Source organism: Strongyloides ratti, scaffold srae_chrx_scaffold0000007 (assembly GCF_001040885.1).
Source record: "Strongyloides ratti genome assembly S_ratti_ED321, scaffold srae_chrx_scaffold0000007".
NCBI classification, from domain to species: domain Eukaryota; kingdom Metazoa; phylum Nematoda; class Chromadorea; order Rhabditida; family Strongyloididae; genus Strongyloides; species Strongyloides ratti.
This window is the reverse complement of record NW_020171515.1, coordinates 48,263-69,728: the sequence shown is the minus strand read 5'-3', so window position 1 is coordinate 69,728 and position 21,466 is coordinate 48,263. Positions and strand designations below refer to the sequence as shown.

Genomic DNA, 21,466 nt, shown 5'->3' with positions numbered 1-21,466 from the left:
ATTTTATAAATTCTTATCAAGTATTGTTATTTAATTTTATTAAAACATATCACACATGTTAAGTGTTTTATAAGAACCATAAAGCTATGTATAATTTTTTTAAATTCTATTTTTTAATTCTTTATCAAATATTATATAGTTAATCAAATTTGATAGCATAATTTATAAAATGTATTAATGAAAATTATATTATCACGTGCAATATTTTTGCTTAGTAAAGCTTAATTGAAATAAAGTGCATTTATATTATTTAAGAGTATAAACAAAATTTTCAATTAAATATTAACCTGTTTGCACACTACTAATAATATAATATATTTTTAAAAAATTAAACTTTTTTAATGAATAATTGTTAAAATTACTACTACTTTATAATATAAAATTTACACTCATAATGTTTTGAATTATTTTATGTTATACTTAAATGTGTTATTATATGATAATATAACATTTGGTAACATGTTAAAATTTTTAACTTAACTTTTATTTTTTGAACATTGAAAGAACAAAATGCGACATTTTGATTATTAAAATTTTAAGGATAATATTCTATTATATTTTAATTAAATTTTGTTATTATGTCTTTTTTTTTTCATGTGACAAATTTTTTTATATTTATTATATTATAAAATATTTTTTAGACAAATTAATTGCGATAAATATTTATAATCATATATATATTTTTTTGTCTCAATTATATATTTTATAAAAATATTATATTACAAAACAAAAAATAACCTTTTTTTTTGTAAAACACCTTTCCAATCACTATTTTAATTTTTTTATTTTATCTTTATCATTTTATATTTTTTATATATCTAAATTTAAATTTTTTTAAGACTTTTAAAAAAAGAAATGAGTACAAAAAAGGCAGAAAAGGTAAACCAAGACAAATCTGATGATGATTTCTGTTCACCATATATTAATGAAGCTTTAAATGAAGCTAGAGAAATTGTTACAAAAGGAAAAGCTTCTGAAAAAATTGGAGAATATATTCTTCAAGATTCTACTTCAATTAAAGTTGATAAAACAAGAGAAAAAGGAAAACCTGTAGAAGTTATTGTTAAAAGAAGTACAATTACAACTCATTTTAGTGATGAAGAAGAGGATTATTTAAGCTCTGGTAGTGATGGTGAAGGTATATTTGATTTTAAAAGTGGAAAAATAAGAAGTCGTGCAAATAGTAATGAGGACCTTGATAAACTTCTTGCAAGTGGAGAGGAACGTCATACCAAGGCACGTTATCATAAAAAGAAAGGATCATTTTGGACAAAACAAGATGAAAAAACTAGTGGAAATGATAATAAAAATGAGGGAGCAAATTTAGAAATTGATGTTTTTGAACAAACATGTGATTGTGCCGATGGAGGTATTGTTATTAAAAAAACATGGGAAGCTGTTTGGACAGTACAAAATTTTGAAGATTTACCAGATTGGTTAAAAGATAATGAGTATCTTTTAACTGGTCATCGACCACCATTACCAAGTTTTGTTGAATGTTTTAAAAGTATTCTATCACTTCATACAGAAACTGGTAATATATGGACACATTTAATTGGATGTGTTGCATTTTTTGTACTTGCATTATGGTTTCTTACAAGACCTGATACTCATATCCAATTCCAGGAAAAATTAGTTTTTTCATTTTTCTTTTTATCAGCTATAATATGCTTGGGTGCTTCATTTGTTTTTCATACTGTATCATGTCATTCTATACCTGTAGTTAGATTTTTTAGTAAATTAGATTATGTTGGTATTTCTCTCTTAATTATTGGATCATTTATCCCATGGATATATTATGGATTTTATTGTCGTGCATTACCAAAAGTAACATATATTACTATGATTGCTATATTAGGAGTTGCTGCCGTTGTTGTTTCATTATGGGACAAATTTAGTGAACCAAAATTTAGACCTTATCGAGCATTAGTATTTGTATTAATGGGAATGTCAGGAGTTTTTCCAGCAATACATTTTATTATGACAGATGGAATATCAAAAATGATTGATGAAAATGGTTTTTATTATCTAATCATAATGGCAATATTATATCTTATTGGGGCTGTCTTATACGCAACTAGAACACCAGAAAGATTTTTCCCTGGTAAATGTGATATTTGGGTAAATTTTAAAATTATTTTTAATATAATATTTTAATTATTTTAGTTTCAAAGTCATCAATTATTTCATCTATGTGTTGTTTGTGCTGCTTTTACTCATTACTATGGTGTTTATAACATGGCAATGAATCGTCTTACAAGTGCCTGTCCAAGTGACATAAATACTACGCTTCATGACAAATATCTTCAACATCAAGAATTATAATATTGTCAAAAAAAATTATATGCCTCAACAAAAAATAATTATTTAAAATTATGCAAATTAAATACGCTTGTTAATTCACTTTATTATTTTGAAAAATCATAAAAATAATATTTTAATGTTATTCACAATGATTTTTTTATATTTTTGAATATTACAGGTTTTTTTTTATAAAATAATTTCATCATAATATATTATCAAAAAAATATAGTGTAAAGTAGTGTATTAAATTTTATTTAAAATAAATTTTTAAGCATCATTGATAATTTATTTTAAACTACATTTATCAAATCATCAATATGCGATATTACATTTCATTATAATAAAAAAAAAGAAAAAACTTTTAGTTTATTATTAAATTGTCAAATTCTTCATCAGGTGTTTGGGGTAAAAGTCGACGATGTCTATAATAATTATCGCCTTTAAATGATGAAGATGGTGTTGTACTAGTTTGTGGACTAAATGTTGGTGTACTATTACATGAATTATCATTTTCTACGCTATCAAATTCAATATTAAAATTACTTAATGAGGGAGAATTTTCCTCAATAAATGGATTTCCTGGTTCTCTAGGAAAAATTCCTTTTGTTTTCATATAACTTGTTAATTGTTCTGGTACTTCTTCTAATACTTCACGAGCTAAAGCTTCTTTAGCATGTGATCTTTCTTCTTCAGTTAAAATTCTATGTGGTGGTAAAAAATTTCTTAATTGTACAAATTGAACAATATCTCTTTTTGCATATTTTCCATTTATATTAAGCATAACCTTATCAGAATCAAGAACTTTCATTTCTTCAAATGAATCATATCCTACACCAACAATTATAATAGATAATGGTAATGAAGATGCTTTTATTATTTCTTCTTTTGTCTTTTCCATATCAGATATAACACCATCTGTAATTATTAAAACAACACAATATCGACTACCATCATTTGGTATTATTGCTGCTTGTCTAGCAGCAAATCTTATAGTTGGTGCAAAATTTGTTGGACCACTTAATTCAACTTTACTTTGTGCAATCATATATGCCTCTAAAAGTCCTTCAATTCCATAACAACAAGGATTATTTGTTTCTAGGTTCTAAAAATAAATTAATATATATATGTATTGATTATTATAAATAAAAAAAAAACTTACTAAAGGAAAATTATAGTGTACTTTTGAATCACTTGGTAGTTTTGCTCCAAACCCGTAAGCATTAAAGATTTTTGAGCGATTATAATGTTGACATGTTTCAGCAATAGCAGCTATTGCAATTTCATATTGATTTGGTTCATTAGGATCAATTCTATGCAATGATGATTGATCTTCCATTGGGAGATTAGAATTAGTAAAATCAATAACAACATTAAAATCTAATTGTGTACCTCCTGTTATAAAATCAAGAAATGAATAATCCATCCAACAATAAACTTTATGTAAATGTAATATACCAGAATCAACATATTTTTTATTTTTTTTTATTTTTTTTGGATGAATTAAAGAAAGCATTTTATCATGTCCATTTATCATACGATTTACAGTAGTTTTACACTGACCAACCAAATCATGATTACCATCCTGATCCCAGTCATAACATTCAATTAGAAATTCTCTATCTTTATCACCATAACAAAGTTGATTAATATGTATTTCAAATGGTTTCCATTTTGGGTTTAAATTTTGTTCATGATATCTTGAACGGTATGCTAAATGTAATCTTAAAGATAAATAAAAAAAAATTAGTAAAAATTTTAATATATTTTTTAATAAATACAAACATACGTATTATCATAATTAATACGAGAAATTTTAAGAAAAGGGTCGCATTTTCCCAGAAAATCTTTGCGATCAAGTTTTGTTGCACTGACAATAAAATATACAGATTCTTGACGACCACGACTAAGTTCTTCTGCAATGACAGTAATTTCTCCATAACGTTTACCCTCCTCCCTAAAAATAAAAAACATTAAAATTAACATTATATAATATTTTGAAATACATTAATGATGTTGTTATTCTATTATATTTTGAACCAACAATTTCATGTAATAATAATTGACAACATCCAAGTCTTTTTTTTGGTCTTGTTTTATCATAAACCTCAAACATTAAACGTTGGCGTTCAGAAAATTTATAATCTAACTTAATTTTAGTTGACCATTCTGGATTGAGACAATTCCATATAACTTCTGTTCTTCCAATTTCTTGATATCCTTTTTTACTTGAACCACTTTCAGATAATGAAACAATACAATATGGATCTGGAACAGCATCAGAAGCATCATCACGTATATTTTTAGCAGAAATAGTTACCATAACTTGTGATGGTGGTGATATTTCATTAAATGATTGTTTTGGATGTAATAATGGTTCACGTTTTAGCATCATCTTAAAAAAAATCGATGTTTCCAAATATTATATTAAAATAAATTTAAATGTTTGCAAACACGATAAAAAAAAATTGAACAAAGTTTCAAATTGTTTTAATAGTAAAATAACACTAAACTAAAAAGATTTTTTTATAGAATTTGAAAAAAAAAATAACGATATATAACTTAATTTTATTCTTAAAAATCAAAAATCATAATCTCTAAGATAATTAATAAGTAATATTAAATGACAAATTCAATAAATAATCTTTTTTTATAACATCCTTTTGATTTAAAATAATGCAATGTAAATGTTTAATTTCTCTATAATATATCATTTAAAAAAAATTCGTTGTCACAAATATCAATGTAAATATTTTAATTTAGAAAAAAAATATGATAAAAATATTCATATAAAAGCATTTTTTTTAAATTAATTGAAATTTTTTAAAATTTGTCTTTTTTAGAGACATCATATAAAAAAAAAACAAATAAAATATACAAAGACTAAAGGTTGCTTAAAAGTTTTATGAAACGTTTAAATTAAGTCAACATTTACAATTGTTTATCAACAGATTTTTTTTGTTTTTATCTATTTAATACCAGCATGATATATTATTTTTAATGTCTGAAATTTTAAAGTTTTCCTTTAAGCTAACATAAACCATTACAAAATAAATTTTGCCAATTTTCAATAGTTAATTAATTCATTAATAAAAAGAAGAATAATGATAGATATTTAAGATCCAAAATATTAGTTAAATTTTAATTTAAAAAATATATACTTAAAATAAGATGAAAACTTATAGAAGTGCATATTTAAATGTAAAATATTTACCAAAAGAAAAAAAAAATATCAAGATAAAATAACATTTTTGGTAAATTGCCAAAAAGAAAATATATTTTTACTTCCATTTAACAACTGACCAAACTTATTTATTATTACAAAGACATATATATATATGACTATGAATGTCTTTATAGGGTGATAATCAGAATATTTTAAGTGTTAATTATATAGTTTTCAATTTTTAACTCATTAAAAAGTCTATAGTTATATTTTGTAAAAAGTAAATTTATTGTGAATATAGAAATAAAAGAAATGAAAATAGTGATTATACGCTCTAACCAATCTTTTTTTTTTTTTAAAAAAGATAATAAGGTTAAAATAAATTAATTTTAATGATAAAATAAGTTTAAATTAAAATTTTGAAATATTTAATTAAATATTGTTAATCATTACCATTAAATAATATTTAACAATTTATTTTTTTGCCAAAATACTTATATTATACTATTCAGATAGTATTAAAAATTAAAATGAATAAAGACTAATGGGATGTTTCCTGATCACAATTAATCCAACTTACTGAAATTTCCAAGATGTTAAGAATATATAAAAATATTTATTATAACATTCTATTTAATTGTAAAAGAATGATAAAATTTATATTTTTACAAGATCTTTTTATATAAATGAATTTTACTTGTTTAAAGTTTTATTTACATAAAATATTAAATATCTAAATATTGAATATCAAATATTTTTATTTGTTAAAAAAATAAATACATTATTTTTTTTTATAAAAAAAAAAGTGAATACATTATATATATATTTTTTTATTAATTATAAAAAAAAAAAAAAAAACTTATAGTTGCATGTACATCTTTTTCAAATAAACTGTAAATAATATAAAATATCAAAAAGTATATTCTAGAAAAGATAATAATATTAAATTTCTACTATAGTATAGATTGTTTTTAAATAGATATAAAGTACTTATTAAAATCTTTATTCTTTTTAAAATTATAAAAATAAACTTTCATAAAAAAAATAAGATAAGACAATTAGTCTAAGTTTTCTTTAAAATAAATATGCTAATGCATTTAAAAATTAAATTTTCACAATTACTTAAGTATTCTCACAGTTTTTAAGTTCTTCAAGAAATAAGGATAATATGATATAAATAGAATGCTGACAGGTTCATTGAATATTATTTATTACATATTCATCTCCATCATAAAATAGCATTAAAATGAGATTTCAAAAATTAAATGATAAATTTTATTATTTATAATAATACAATAATCACATGTTAATAAAGTTTATTTGAAAATAAAAGGTGAGAAATAATATATCTCTAGAAAAAATTTTAATTCATAAATAAAAAATGTGAGAAGTTAAAAATGAAATAGATGTATTAAGTTATATATTATTTTTATTATTAATTTATATTTAAAATAATTGTACCAAAAATGTTAAAATTATCAATTAATGTTTTATCCTTTGAAAATACATTTTTTTTTATTTAGGGTTTTAAAAATTATCTAGTTTTATGGACCCTTCTTATTATATTTTATTAAATTTTTATTTTTCTATAACGTTCCAACAAACAATTTTCATGGTTGTCATATAAGAGTATAGTATTATAATTTGAAGATAAAATGTGTAATTCTATTGTCTTTCTGTATATTTTAAAGGAAACGGGACAATTCATATTAATGAATGAGTAAAAATATATTTAAAGTCAATTTTACATTAACTTTTTTTAAAAAATAAAAATAAAATTAGTTTAAAACATTTATAAATACTTCTTTTATTATGATAAATACGTTTATGGAGAAGTTGAAAATAAAAAAAAAAGATTATATTATCTGTAAATATGTGTTTCAAAATTGAATAAATTACTTGGAAACAAAAGAATAATAGTGATATATGAAAATGGATAATTTAGCAATACTCCCTTGATAACCGTTATTCGAGAAAAAAAAAATTTATAGAAATCATAATGATATGGTATATCTATATAAATAGTTCCAAATAATGTTGAATAAATTAAAAAACATATAAATGACATTTTTTAGTAGAACATTAGTAATAATATGAATATATATATATTATTAACCAAATTTAAAAAAAATAATAATATATAGCTGTTACATATTATTATATAGGTTTATTGAAAAAGACATTGTTATCAAAATACTATGAACAGATAGAGAAATCAAAAATGAAATTTTTATAAAATTATAAAATATTATAGGGAATATAGAATAAAAATATAATATGCAAAAGTCATTTTTATAGTCCTCAAGTTTTATTAAAGTACATATAATTATAAATTATTTTAATTTTTTTAAATATAAAAATACTAAATACATTTCTTTAAATAATATTTTAATTTATTTAAATCAAGCAATTTAATTTTCAATATTTAGGTTTTAAATTTTTTATCTAAACTAAATATAGATGTAATTTTTTTTTTCTAATATTCTAAAAATAGTAATTAATTTTAAATCTATGTATATATATTAAAATTATAGATTTAGTTAATTAATTTTAAAGTAAAATAAATACACATCTGTATTAAATAATCAAACAATATATTGAAAATACAATTTATATAAAGTATAGGTTTATGTTGCATATGTTTAAATAATAACATAATTCTGATATTCTTTTTGTTGTAACAAAAAATTATTGCTTTAAATAACCTGTCCACATTTTCTTATACATATTATTTAAATTATATATGTATGTCAATTTTTTTTTTATGTAATTTAAGAAATTATTTTTAAAATAATTTTCTTTTCAAAAGCATAAAGTTTAGATAAAATCTTGTTATAAAAAAAAAATAATTTACACATAAAAAAATTTTCAAATATGGTAGTACATAATAACATCATATATCTGTTTTTTAGATTAATTAAAGAATTATTAAAAAAAAACAAACAAAAATTTGTAAGGAAATTTATTTATACCTAATATTATATAAAATAAATACGGAAAACTTTTTTTTTCAAAAAATAAATCATTTGAAAAACTTTATTTAGTAAAAAAAGACTATTTAAATATTAAAATATAAATTTACCATAAAAACATTTAATTATTCTTTAAAAATAATTTTTTTCTCTTCCCGTTATTCAATGTTATTATTGATATTAATAATAATTTTAAATATTAGAAGTAAACTTAAAAATTAATGATTAAATAAAAAATTGTAACAAATTGATTGTATTACATAAAAATGAGATTAAAAAAATAACCTTATTAAAAATTAAACTATTATATTAAATAATTCTTAAAAAAAAATTTTTTTGTTTTAAAAAAATTACTCAAATAATTTGTATATTTTGTTTAAAATACAATTTTAATCCAATAAATAATTGAAAATGCGTGCCAACTTTAACTTTATACAAAATTATGTTTTAACTTTTATTCGTAGAAAAAATTGAATAAATTTATTATTCAAAAAAAATTATGTATAATTTTTAAGTAAGGTAATAAAAATATACAGTTACTATAATATTTAATGGAAAATAAATATGTATGTTTAATAATTTAAAAAAATATATATATGTAGTTTAACTACCAAGTTATAAATAATAATGTTTTAAAAATGATTTAATATGACATATTAAACATTCATCCTAATTTATTTTAAGGTGTTTTGTAAAATGAATAATTTTTAAAAATATATCTAAAATAAAAAAAACTTTGTATTTCACATCAATATATCATTTACATTATAAATTAAATTATATATTCTTTATGATAAAAATAATAAAATATTAGATAATTATGTTAAGAATAAAGTATCATAAAAATAAAATTTTTACATTATTTATTTTGAGAACATATATATAATAATAATAAATATCTTAAAAATAATTGTTTATAACAAACTGTATAAATATTAATGTAATTATTAACATTACCTTTTATTAATGTAATATAAATAAATTGTTTAAAATATATAATCACATGTTTAAAATTAAACTAAAATATTAATTTTTGTGATATATGATCAACCAATTATTTTTATTTTTTACAAGGATAATTAACTTAGAATTCATATTATTTTATTAATTACCCTATTTCTTGTTATTGAAATATATTTACTCTATACTTAATATATTTATCATATTAGAATTTGCAATTTAATTAAATAAAAAAAGAAAAAACTATCAAACGTCAAGAAATATTTTTTCTAATATACTATTTTTTTTTAAAAATTATGATTATAAGTAAAATTTATAAAATATAGTGTAAATTTAAAAAATGTTATAATTTTTTTTAACATAAATATAACCATTTTAAAAAATAAATAACTATTAAATTATATTATTATTATTAGAAAATAAAATAATCAGCATTTTAAACATTTACTAAACGTATTTAATTTACCAAAAAAAAATTATATTTATGAAAAATACATCTTTTAAAGGAAATTTTTAAACGTAGGAGAAAAGAAAAATAACTACATTTCATATGATGATTACGTCTTCCCAGTTAAAGAAGATATATATCTTTTCAGAAACTTTCAAAAATTTTATAATCGAAGATAAAAAAAACATAAGTGAATAGATTTGAAAAGCTAATAGATAAGATTTTTAAACAAATTTTATTTCCTCCTTTAATTATCTTTATTGACAAATGATTCAAATTGCTTTTTTTTTATAATCATTAGTTCATTTTTTGTCTTTTTTAATTACATCATTCTTAAATTGTTGATTATATCTTCACAATAACCACCATTTAAAAGACCGAATATAATGCTGCATAAACATGCCAATACTAAAGATTGTTTTTTGTCAATTACTCTAAAAATAAAAGTAATTTCGATCAACAAATTTTTACCAAATAAAAATATATTAAATTTTATTTATCTTTCTATAAAACATTATCATAAATAAATTCATAATTAAAAAAAAATTAAGCATTAAAAAATTTTTGAAAAAAAAATTTTTTTTTCTATTTTATTTTTAATGTAATAACTTTAGAAACAATAAATTAAGAGAAACTTTAAAAGAGGAAATTAAATTGAAATTTATCAAAATGGTTTTCTTCATCCATCTAAAAATGCATCTTAATTCTGCAATGATATTATATGTCTTTTTTTTTCTTTTCTACTTTAATTTCCGACTTTTTATCAATCTTTTTTGTTAATAATGAATGTATATTGTCTTTCATCATTTTAATATTTAAATAAATTTTATGCTATCATATTATTTTGTTATATACTATATATATATTTTTTTTTCCTTATTTATTTTAAAGATAATTATTTTAATTTCTATTAAAAATAAATTTTATTTAGATTATTTTTATTTGAAAAATCACTTGAATAAGAATATAACATATTCATATTATAAATTATAAATATATATATATTTATATTGTTAAGATATATAAAATTGTAAAAACATTAAATTTTGTATAATATCAAGAGAATAGATAGATGTATATATATATATATTATGGTATAAGCTTTTGGAGTTATAGAGAATTGTTATATTAAGGAAAGTTGAGGTTTGTATACAAATACTATATATATACATATATATATATATATATATATATGGCAAGACCATTCTATTTTTGTTGAATATTGAAGACCATTTAAAAACCTTAATGTTATCAGAAGTTGGATGGTTCTTTAAAAGCAAAATAGTTGAATAAAATAGAAGGGGGAACATTATGCTTATCTAATAAACGTTTGTGAATGGTATGCAATTAGATATCTTGATGTTTAAGGTCATTTATGGGAAGTGTTAGCAATTACACATCTACTTCAAATATCTTTAAGCCATCTGATATATGGTTAGACTATTGAAAGTAACAAAGAAACAGCCGTTCAATTATCTAAGAGTTTATTTTTGGGCAAATACATTCTTATGTATATATAAATATATATACATGTAATGTTTATTCCAAATTCAAATAATCTTACTATTTTATTTAATTTTTTTTTTAAACATTAAAACAAAATAATATATATACATATATATATTATGATAAATAATAATAAAAATTAAAGTAAGGTTTAATTTTATTTGTTAAACTTAAAGAGAATATATATATTGAAAATTTGAAAGTATTTATTTGAGACATTGAACCGATACACATTGAATCACTCCCATGATAAAATGTATATTACTTTCCCATTGGAATTTTATATTTGTTTAAAAGATAAATTATGTAATTTTGAAGAATTACTTAATATTTCTTTGTACTTATTACATCATTCCAATATATAGGACATATATAACTTGTAATAACCTTAAATAACATAACTTTTTTTTTATATATATATATAATTCTATCATTCTTAAAATGTTTAGAAAAATAAATGTTTAATCATTTAGTCATACCTTTTTCCAAAATATTATATATTATTATGGTAATAATTTGAATAAATAAATAAGTATATTTTTATGATTTATAAATAACATCACATTAATAAATTGTTTAAATAAATTTTTTTACATTAACACTTTTTAATTTTTTTTTTAAACATCTGCTAGAATAATTATACTGTTAAACATAAAAATCTTTTTTTTACTTTTTACAATATTACACATATATATTTATAAAAATATTCACATTTATTATTGTTTCATATTTTTTAAAATATTTTATTGTATAAAAGATATTATTATTTTGTATATAATTCACAATCATTTGTCCACAATACAAAAATTTAACTCTTAAAAATATAAATATTTTTAACTCATTATTTTATTCTTTTCTTTTTTACAATTGTTTATAATATAAAAATTGTATAAAAATAGTAAAGTAATGTAATTTTTTATATGTGAAAAATAATAAATCAAGTGAAAAAAATTAATGAACTTTTATTAGAAAATATTTACATATATTTTAACCATATTTTAATATTTTACTATTAGATGTAGGGCTTTTTTTGTGTTATATATAATTAATGTCAATTTAAATTGTTATAAAAGAATCTCTAATTTTCTTTTCCACAAATTTTTATTGTTTGAAAAAAAAGGTGTAAAGTGAGTGTAATAAATTTTATAAAAGTGAACTTCACTTATTTTTTTTTTAATTCATTTTTAATGTGTAAAATTTATTTTATGAATTAAATTTTAAAGTAGAAAGAAATTTTTTTTTTATTAACTAATATATTTTTATAAAATTTTTTTTTTTTATTATTTATGTTTCTTTTTTATAAAAAGATTTATTTAGTAATATTTATATGATAATCTGATTTTTATTAAATTTGATTCTTATTAAATTGTTTATTTTATCTAATTATATGAATGTCATAAAATATTAGCTTTATTATAAAATATCCTATTTTAAATGGATCATTGATAATTTAAAATATTAATTAAACATTAGTGTTTCTTTATATTATATTATATATATAAATTCAAAAGTATTCCACTTAAAATTATATATTTAAATCTTAATATTTCATATTTTTGTTATTTAATTCATTCATGGTTATTTAATGAAGTATGAAAAATGAATCTCTGTTAGTAATATTAAATAAAGTAATGTTGGTAATTTAAGAATATGAAAAAGTAAAAATATACATTTTAAAAAGTATTCAAATACTAACAATATAAAAAGTTTTTCTCATTTTATTTAAAACATTTGTCATTTTAACACTTTTTAATAATTATAATTTTATTGTTAAATCCAGGATTATAATTATAATTGTCATCAATGTTTATGTATATCATCAGTGTGTTTTCAATTATCAAACAATCTTAATGCTTCCAATTGGGAAATGGACAGCTGTTATCAAAATTTAAGGATATAGAATTTGAATCTCGAGATACGCATACATGGGAATAATAATATATAGTAGAAAAAAAGTTTATTTTAGTGTTAATAATAACTTTTAAATGTTCCTTTATGTTTATTTATCTAATAATTTACTTTGCCAATCAACACATAAACCATGTTATTTAATATTTTATATATATATATATATGTATAAAATGATTGATAAGAGGTGCTATATGAAGATGATTTTATCATTTATAAATTTTATTATGACACTTATAATATTAATATTTGAGTTAGTATTGAGAGTATGTCTATTAAGGAAGTATATTATAAAGTAATAGACTATATGTTATAGAAAATTAAGAATATATCACAAATATTAAGTATTTTTAAGTTAGCGATAAAGATTTAAAAGCTAAATAGTCAATATAATTTATTATAACAAATGAATATGACTACTTTCCTTTTATATTATTTCTTATTACTACAAAACTTTAAATATATTATGTAAGTTACAAAAGAAGATTATCCTTTAAAAATGGTATTTTAAAAAGATAAATATATTATTATATTATTATATTATATATATATATATAATTTTAAAATTTTATCATGATAATATTTTTAAAATTATATAATATTTAAAAGACAAAAATACATTCTTCTTTCACGTCTTGAGATAACTTATAATATATATATATATATGTTTCTTTAAAACAATAAAGAGACAACCTATCAACTAGAACATTTTTTTTTTCTTATTTAAACATCCTTATGATAAAATAAACATTTTGTGTTCCTACAACAAATTTTGTTATATTTATTTTTTCTATGACAAGATTAAGAAATGTTGAATTGCATTCAGAGTTATAACTTTAATTTCTTTACTTTTTGTACAATGTCTCTTTTCAAATCTTATTTATTGTCATTAAAAGTAATTATCATTTTATTATTAAAAATTTTCGGACTTTAGGATAAGTTAAAAATATATAAAAATACAAATTTTAATACTAACATAATTTATTTATTATTTTTGTTGTAAAAATATATTTTAACTAAAATTATATATATAGTAATTTTTTCTTACATTTATATTATTTAATATAAAAACTATATATAATAATAATATATAAAATATAATAAATCAAATTTGACATATTTTAATTTTTTATATATATAAATATTTTTTTTTCTCATATAATACAAAAATGATTGGTAATATTTTAATAATAAGTATATTTATTTATCATTATATAAGATATAATTAAATTATTTATTCACGTATTGTATAAATTTACTATAATGGTGATTAAATATCTTGTTATCTTTAAATATAGTAAAAATGAATAAAACTTTTTCTTTTTAAATAATCATTATTTTTGTTATCTAATTATCTGAACTTTTAATTATATTATTTTAAAATTATATTATCTTACTTCTAATTTTTCATACAGTATTAAATTTTCTATTATAAATTTAAATTGTTATATTTTCAACATATAATATTATTTTATTATATTTAGTCTATTATTTTATCACAGGTATTTAAAAATTTTTTTTAATATATAATTCAACAAAATTAAATTTTTTTTTAATATTATTTCTGACATTTTATAATATACTATATTATTAGTATACTTAAAAAATATTATAAATTGACTTTTATTTATATATATATATGTATTCCTCAATTTATGGCCTTCGTTTTACCTATTTATATAATTTATCATAACTCAAATATTTATTAACTGTCATTTTAGTCGTAAAGGTGGTGTATCTAACAAATTTTTTATCCAATTATAAAAATAATAAAAAAAAAAATAATTGAAATAAAATCAAGATGATGGAACCTATACCTGAAGAAGATCATGAATCTTTATCTTTAATTTCACCACATCATTCAATACAATCTAATTCATCATCATTAAATAATAAAAGGATCATTGAAGAGAAACAAAGAATGCGTGAAATTTATAAATCTGAACAAATCAACACTGTTGTTAGGTATGTTTTCTTTATTTTTTATGTAAATAGTCTCAATATTTTGAAGTGTGTAATCTACTTGCTCACATACTACATCTTCTAGTTGTATTAAAATTGTTATATAATAAAAAAATTACCATATTATGTATCTTAATTTTATAAAATTTAACAAAATATTAATATAATTTTAAATATAATTAAAAAAAAATTTTTTTTTATTTAAAATTTTATTATAATTTTACTTAAATATTAAATGATTATGTGTTTCTTATTACTTCTATATAAATTTAATTGTAAGCAAAAAATTTTGTTTAGTTATTTCCCATCATAAATTTTTTAAATAATTCTTTAGTTATATTATTTTAAATATATTTATAAAAAAAAATTAAACACTATATAACAAAAAAAAAACATGTTTTATTACTGGTTAACATGTTATACTTAAAAAGAAAATTTTTGCATATAATTAGGTAAACTTTATATTTAAAAGTAAAAATTTAACAATAATATTAATTAAAAGATTATTAAATATTCATTACCACAATGATAAATTTACAAGCTATTATACATATGTCATCATTTTGTTTCTAAAATATATAGATAATTGTTAACATATTGTATTAAATATAGTTGGCACTTGGTAACCAAAAGATATGGCTTTACTAATTTTTAATATATTTATATTAATTATAGGTTATATAATATAAATAAATAAATATATTTTTATTTATTTACATAATATTTTATTTCATATATCTTTAATAATTAATTTATTAATAAATAATTTTTTAGTACAATACCTAAAACTGAATTACCTGTTAGTTGGAATATGTCACCAACAGAAAAAATAACAACTATAACAACAACTGATGAGAATGTATTATTGTCGCCAACATTAAATTCAACACTTGATACATCACAAAATATATTATTTCATACACACATTCCACAAACATTTAATCAAAATAATAGTTTAAATATTGAGGGTTCAACAAATAATGGGATAGGTACAACATATAATTATACATATGAATGCCATTATGATGATCCAATAACATCAGAAATTGAAAGTGCTGATTTTAGTGAAGCTAATGATCAAGATATAGAAAGACATTTTAAACAAACACAAAAAGTAAGTATTTATTATTTAAATATTAAAAACAATATAATAAAAACATTTAATTTAAGGTTACTAAAGTCACAAAAGTTACTACAACGAGGTCAGTAAGACAAATAGATTTATCAAAAGGAGATATTCATTTTGATGCTGAAGGTAGCCCTATTATAGATGAATCACCATATAATATGGATAAAGATTCACAAATAGATGAAATGAATCATGACCTTTCAAATATATGTATTAAAAAAAATGAAGAATACCAAAATGATGCTATAAATTCAGGTTTACAATCACATATATCATATACAAATAATTTAGATATTAACAATAAAACATATGATGATATAAATAATTATAATAAAAATTTACCTAGACAACCAGGAATTCCACAAGTAACTGATATAGATTCAACAGAAGTATCATTAATATGGCTTCATCCTCCTAATGAATCACCAAATACTCCTATAATTGGATATAAAGTTGAATATAGACGTGGTGAAGATGATCCTTGGGAAGCTGCTCATGATGACTTATTAGTACAAAGTGAATGTCGAAGTAAGTTATTTACTATCTCATATCTATTATTTAAATCAAAATTTTATATATGTTTTTATAATGTAAAAAAAAAAAATTAAATCAAATGTTTTAACAAATTTTTATTTCATTCATAAAATATATATAGTATTTATTATATAGTTATAGAAACACCTTATATATTATTATTTATTTGATAAAAGTTTTAAGACATATATTTTCTTTTAACATTATTAAACATTTTAGAAGTAGTTATATACAAAAAAAATATCTTTTAATAATTATAATTAAAGTGATTTTAAAATAACACTCTTGATACTTTAGAAAACTTTATTGTCTTTGAATAACTATACTTTTTTAAAAACAAAAACTATATTAAAAGAATGTTTACTAACATGTTCAAATAAATATATGTTTTGTCGGTACCTTTTTATAAGTCATTGAATATGGACCAATTTGTCTTTTATATATATATATATATTTATACATATCTTTAGTATGAAGAAATATAATAAAAATAATATTATTTTCTCTATTAAATTTTAGATATATTTTTTAATTTAATTTTTTTTTTTAGTCACAAATTTAGAACCTATGGCTGATTATCAATTTCGTGTATTAGCAGCTAATATAAATGGTTTTGGTTTACCATCACAAGAAACTCCACCAATATTATTAAGACCAAAATTTGATTCAACAAATAGACGTTTTGATCAGTATCAACATTTTAATGCTATTAATGATAGCATGGCTGTTGGTAAGAGAAATGATATAATAGGTATGTTTGTTAATGTTATATGTGTATATATTTAACAAAATTTTATTATATTCTAATAATATTTAAAATTTCTTTTTTTTCTAAAAAATATTTTTTCAATTAAACTATGAAATATTTTTTAGAATGTCAACAACCAGGTCCACCAATACCGATAGAAATTAATGGTGATACTATCTCATTAGAATGGAGACCTTCAGTAAGTAATGATATATCAACACCAATAACAGGATACATAGTTGAATATAAGGCAAAAGGACTAGATACGTGGATGCAGGCAAATGATTTTTTAATACCAACACATTATTATACTGTCTCTAATTTACGTCCAAATGGTGAATATGAATTTAGAGTAATTGGTAGATGTATAGATGTTTATTCAAAACCAAGTTTATCTTCAGGAATGATAAAAATCAAACCAACTATTCCAACAAGAAGTGGTATTATAACATATAATAAAAGTCTTCCTATACCTGATCAACCATTTATTGTAGAAACATATCATGATTCAGTTTTAATAAATGTAACATCATCATCATCATCTAAATTACAAATTCCTGTCTCACAGACAATAGAATATCGTGAGATAGGAGACCCAAATTGGTATGTTGCAAAAATAAGACAATTACCACCAAATATATTAGTAACAAATTTACGTCCAAATAATTCATATGAATTTCGAGCATTTACTGTTTCACTATATGATGGTTCAAGATCACCATCATCAGTTAAATCAGATGCTGTACAATTAATATGGAGTAATATTTTTACAAATAATAATTTACAAAATGTACCAAAAAAACCATTTACACCTGAGTATGTTGGGGCAGAATCAGCTGATAGTTTGATTATATGTTGGTTACCAGCTGAGAGTTCACTACCAATTCAAGTAAGTTTATTTATATATTCTTATAAATACTTATAATAATATATTTATAAATATATTATTATTTTAATATATGTATACTTAATACATTTATATATTAAATGGCATTATATTTAATCAATGCAATAATATAATTTAATTAATTATTAACATGTAATTCTTATTAAACATCAAATAATTATTTTATATTTAGATTTTTATTAAATCATTGTCACATTTTATTATAATGTCATTCTTAATTCTTTTCAAATTTTTATTATAATCACATCATTAAATATGACAAAAAGAATTGTAGGTGTTACATGAATCATATCTTGATATGTGTATATATTATGTATTATCATTGATTTAAACTTTTTAAAGTTTTTATCTAAATAAATTTTATATTTATTTTTCAGGGTTACGAAGTAGAATTTAGAGATTATCAACAAGATTCACATAATTGGTACAAAGTCACAGATACACTAGTAACTGGATGTAAGACTACAGGTAAGTGTAAAAAATATATTTATATATATATTATCTATTATTTTATTTTTAGTTGGTTATTTACTTCAAAATCACCAATATCAATTTAGAATTATTGCTAAAAACGCTATGGGTTTTTCTGAACCATCAGAACCATCTGAAACTATAACTATTACTGAAAATGGTCCAACAACAAGATCAAATAAATGGATACCAATAGATGGTGAAACATCATTATCACCAATAAAATCACCAAAATATGTTGAAGCTGAAAGATATGGAACTATTCCATTATTACAAGATGAAATGATAAGAGAATCACCACCATTACCAGAAAGAGATGATTCTCCACCACCAATAAATAGGCAAATAAATGTTCAATGGCGGGATCCAACATTAAAAGAAGTTATTGATTATTTATCAAATAATGATATAAATATTGTTATCAATGCTTCTGGTTTATTACAACATCTTTCATATAATGATAATATTGTTAAAGAAGATATAAGAAATTTAGGAGGAATTCCAATACTAATAAAATTACTTAATAATGATAATTCTGATGTAGTACGTAACTCAGCTGGATGTTTACGTAATTTATCATTTGGTAAAGAAAATGATATTAATAAAAAAATGATAGCTGAATGTGATGGTATAAGATGGTTAACTACAACAATAAAACATTTTCCTAATTCTCATGTTCGTGAAGAAGCAACAGGTGCTTTATGGAATATTTCATCGTGTGATGAATTAAAAATTTCAATTTATAATCAATGTGCTGAAGTTATTGTTGATACATTAGTTATTCCATTATCAGGTTATAAAAATTCAACAAATAAACATTTAATAACAATAGGTGATAATGATAATTTAAATGATAGTCGTGGAAGAAGTAGTAATGTTTTTAGAAATGGTGTTGGTATTTTAAGAAATATTTCAGCAATAAATTCAAATTCAAGAAAACAATTAAGAAATTCACCATTATTAATAGAATCATTATTATTTTATTTGCAAAATTCTTTTAATCATAATTTAATAGATAGTAGATCAGTTGAGAATGTTGTTTGTGTTTTAAGAAATTTAAGTTATCGTGTTCATGAAGAATATGTTGGAAAAAAGCACCCATATATACAGGAACATCGTGATTCACAAAGAAACTCAGGTAAAAGAAATAGAGAAAGAAGTAAAAGTGCTCCATCAGGTTCACCAAAAGAAAAAAAGAAATCTAGTGGATTATTTAAAAAAAGTGGAAAAAATAAAAAAGATAATAGTGATGATAAAGAAAATAATGTGTCAGGTGGAGAATTATTATGGCATATCTCAACAATACAATTGTATTTAAGATTATTACAAGAAACATCAAATAGTGAAACATTAGAAGCTGCTTCTGCTGCTATTCAAAATCTTTCTGCATCAGAACATTCTAATAGTCAATATGTTAGAACATTAGTTAGAACAGAAAAAGGTTTACCAATTTTAGTTGAATTATTAAAAGTTGAATTTGAAAAAGTAGTATGTTCTGTAACAACAGCATTAAGAAATTTATCAATGGATCAAAGAAATAGAGAATTAATTGGTAAATATGCTATGAAAGATTTATTACAAAAAATACCACGTGAAAAATATATTGAAAAATTAGATTTAAATGAAAATAAAGTTGCTGAAGCAACAATTGCAGCTGTTTTAGGTATATTATTTGAAATAGTTAAATATAGTGTAGAGTTTACTAAAAATTTTCATGATATTGGTGGTACTGAAAAATTAATGATATTAGCAAAAAGTTATCCTAATATTAGTGCAAAAATATGTAAATATGCATCGCAACTTTTATATACAATGTGGCAACACAAAGAACTTCATGAAACATTTAAAAAAGCAGGATATAAAGAAATAGATTTTTATTCAGGACCATCAACTTCTCGTAATACAGCTCGAGAAGCAAGAACATTAGCAAGGCCTATTATTTCTCATGAAGGAAATAAAAAGTCTAATAAAGATAATGATTATGGAAGTGATAATTATGCAATATATGATATTAAAAATACTCCACAAAGTGCACGTTATGATTATGGAAATAATAATAAATATGAAAATGGAAATAATGATATTAATAGTGTACGTTCTGATTCTAAAATAATAACAACAGGAGGAAAATATAAAAAAGTAACAAATAAAGAACCATTATATACAGCTGTTCAAAAAAAAGAACATAATTATATAAATTCCCCTGCTGGTGATAGTTGGGTTTAGTACTTAATACTAAAAGAATTAATTAAAACAAAATTTTTTTTTTTTTCAAATATTATCTAAAAATTACAAAGAAAAATTTTAGATTTTGTAAATAAAGTAAATATATATATATAAATAAATTGACTAAAAAAATAATATATTATTTGTATTTCTAATAAATAATTCACTTTTACTATTATTTTTTATTATAAAAAACTTTTTTTTTTTGTATGTTTATAATAATGCAAT

General features: G+C 19.8%; 3 protein-coding genes across 3 annotated transcripts; 2 read left to right on the top strand and 1 right to left on the bottom strand.

The window, feature by feature from the left end:
* Positions 1-855: 855 nt before the first annotated feature.
* Positions 856-2,325, top strand: SRAE_X000252800 (Adiponectin receptor protein; the record flags this gene model as incomplete). Its single annotated transcript, XM_024645698.1, has 2 exons — positions 856-2,121; positions 2,167-2,325. The coding sequence occupies 2 exons, from the start codon at positions 856-858 to the stop codon at positions 2,323-2,325; spliced, it is 1,425 nt and encodes a 474-aa protein (XP_024499954.1).
* Positions 2,326-2,665: 340 nt separating this feature from the next.
* Positions 2,666-4,696, bottom strand: SRAE_X000252700 (C2 domain and von Willebrand factor, type A domain and Copine domain-containing protein; the record flags this gene model as incomplete). The annotated part of the gene is made up of 4 exons (XM_024645695.1): positions 2,666-3,406; positions 3,464-4,025; positions 4,091-4,258; positions 4,308-4,696. The coding sequence occupies 4 exons, from the start codon at positions 4,694-4,696 to the stop codon at positions 2,666-2,668; spliced, it is 1,860 nt and encodes a 619-aa protein (XP_024499953.1).
* Positions 4,697-15,062: 10,366 nt separating this feature from the next.
* Positions 15,063-21,238, top strand: SRAE_X000252600 (Armadillo repeat and Fibronectin, type III domain and Armadillo-like helical domain and Immunoglobulin-like fold domain and Armadillo-type fold domain-containing protein; the record flags this gene model as incomplete). Its single annotated transcript, XM_024645694.1, has 7 exons — positions 15,063-15,226; positions 15,998-16,337; positions 16,394-16,880; positions 17,437-17,637; positions 17,760-18,523; positions 18,919-19,009; positions 19,062-21,238. 7 exons carry the CDS (start codon positions 15,063-15,065, stop codon positions 21,236-21,238), a joined length of 4,224 nt encoding a protein of 1,407 aa, XP_024499952.1.
* Positions 21,239-21,466: the final 228 nt, after the last annotated feature.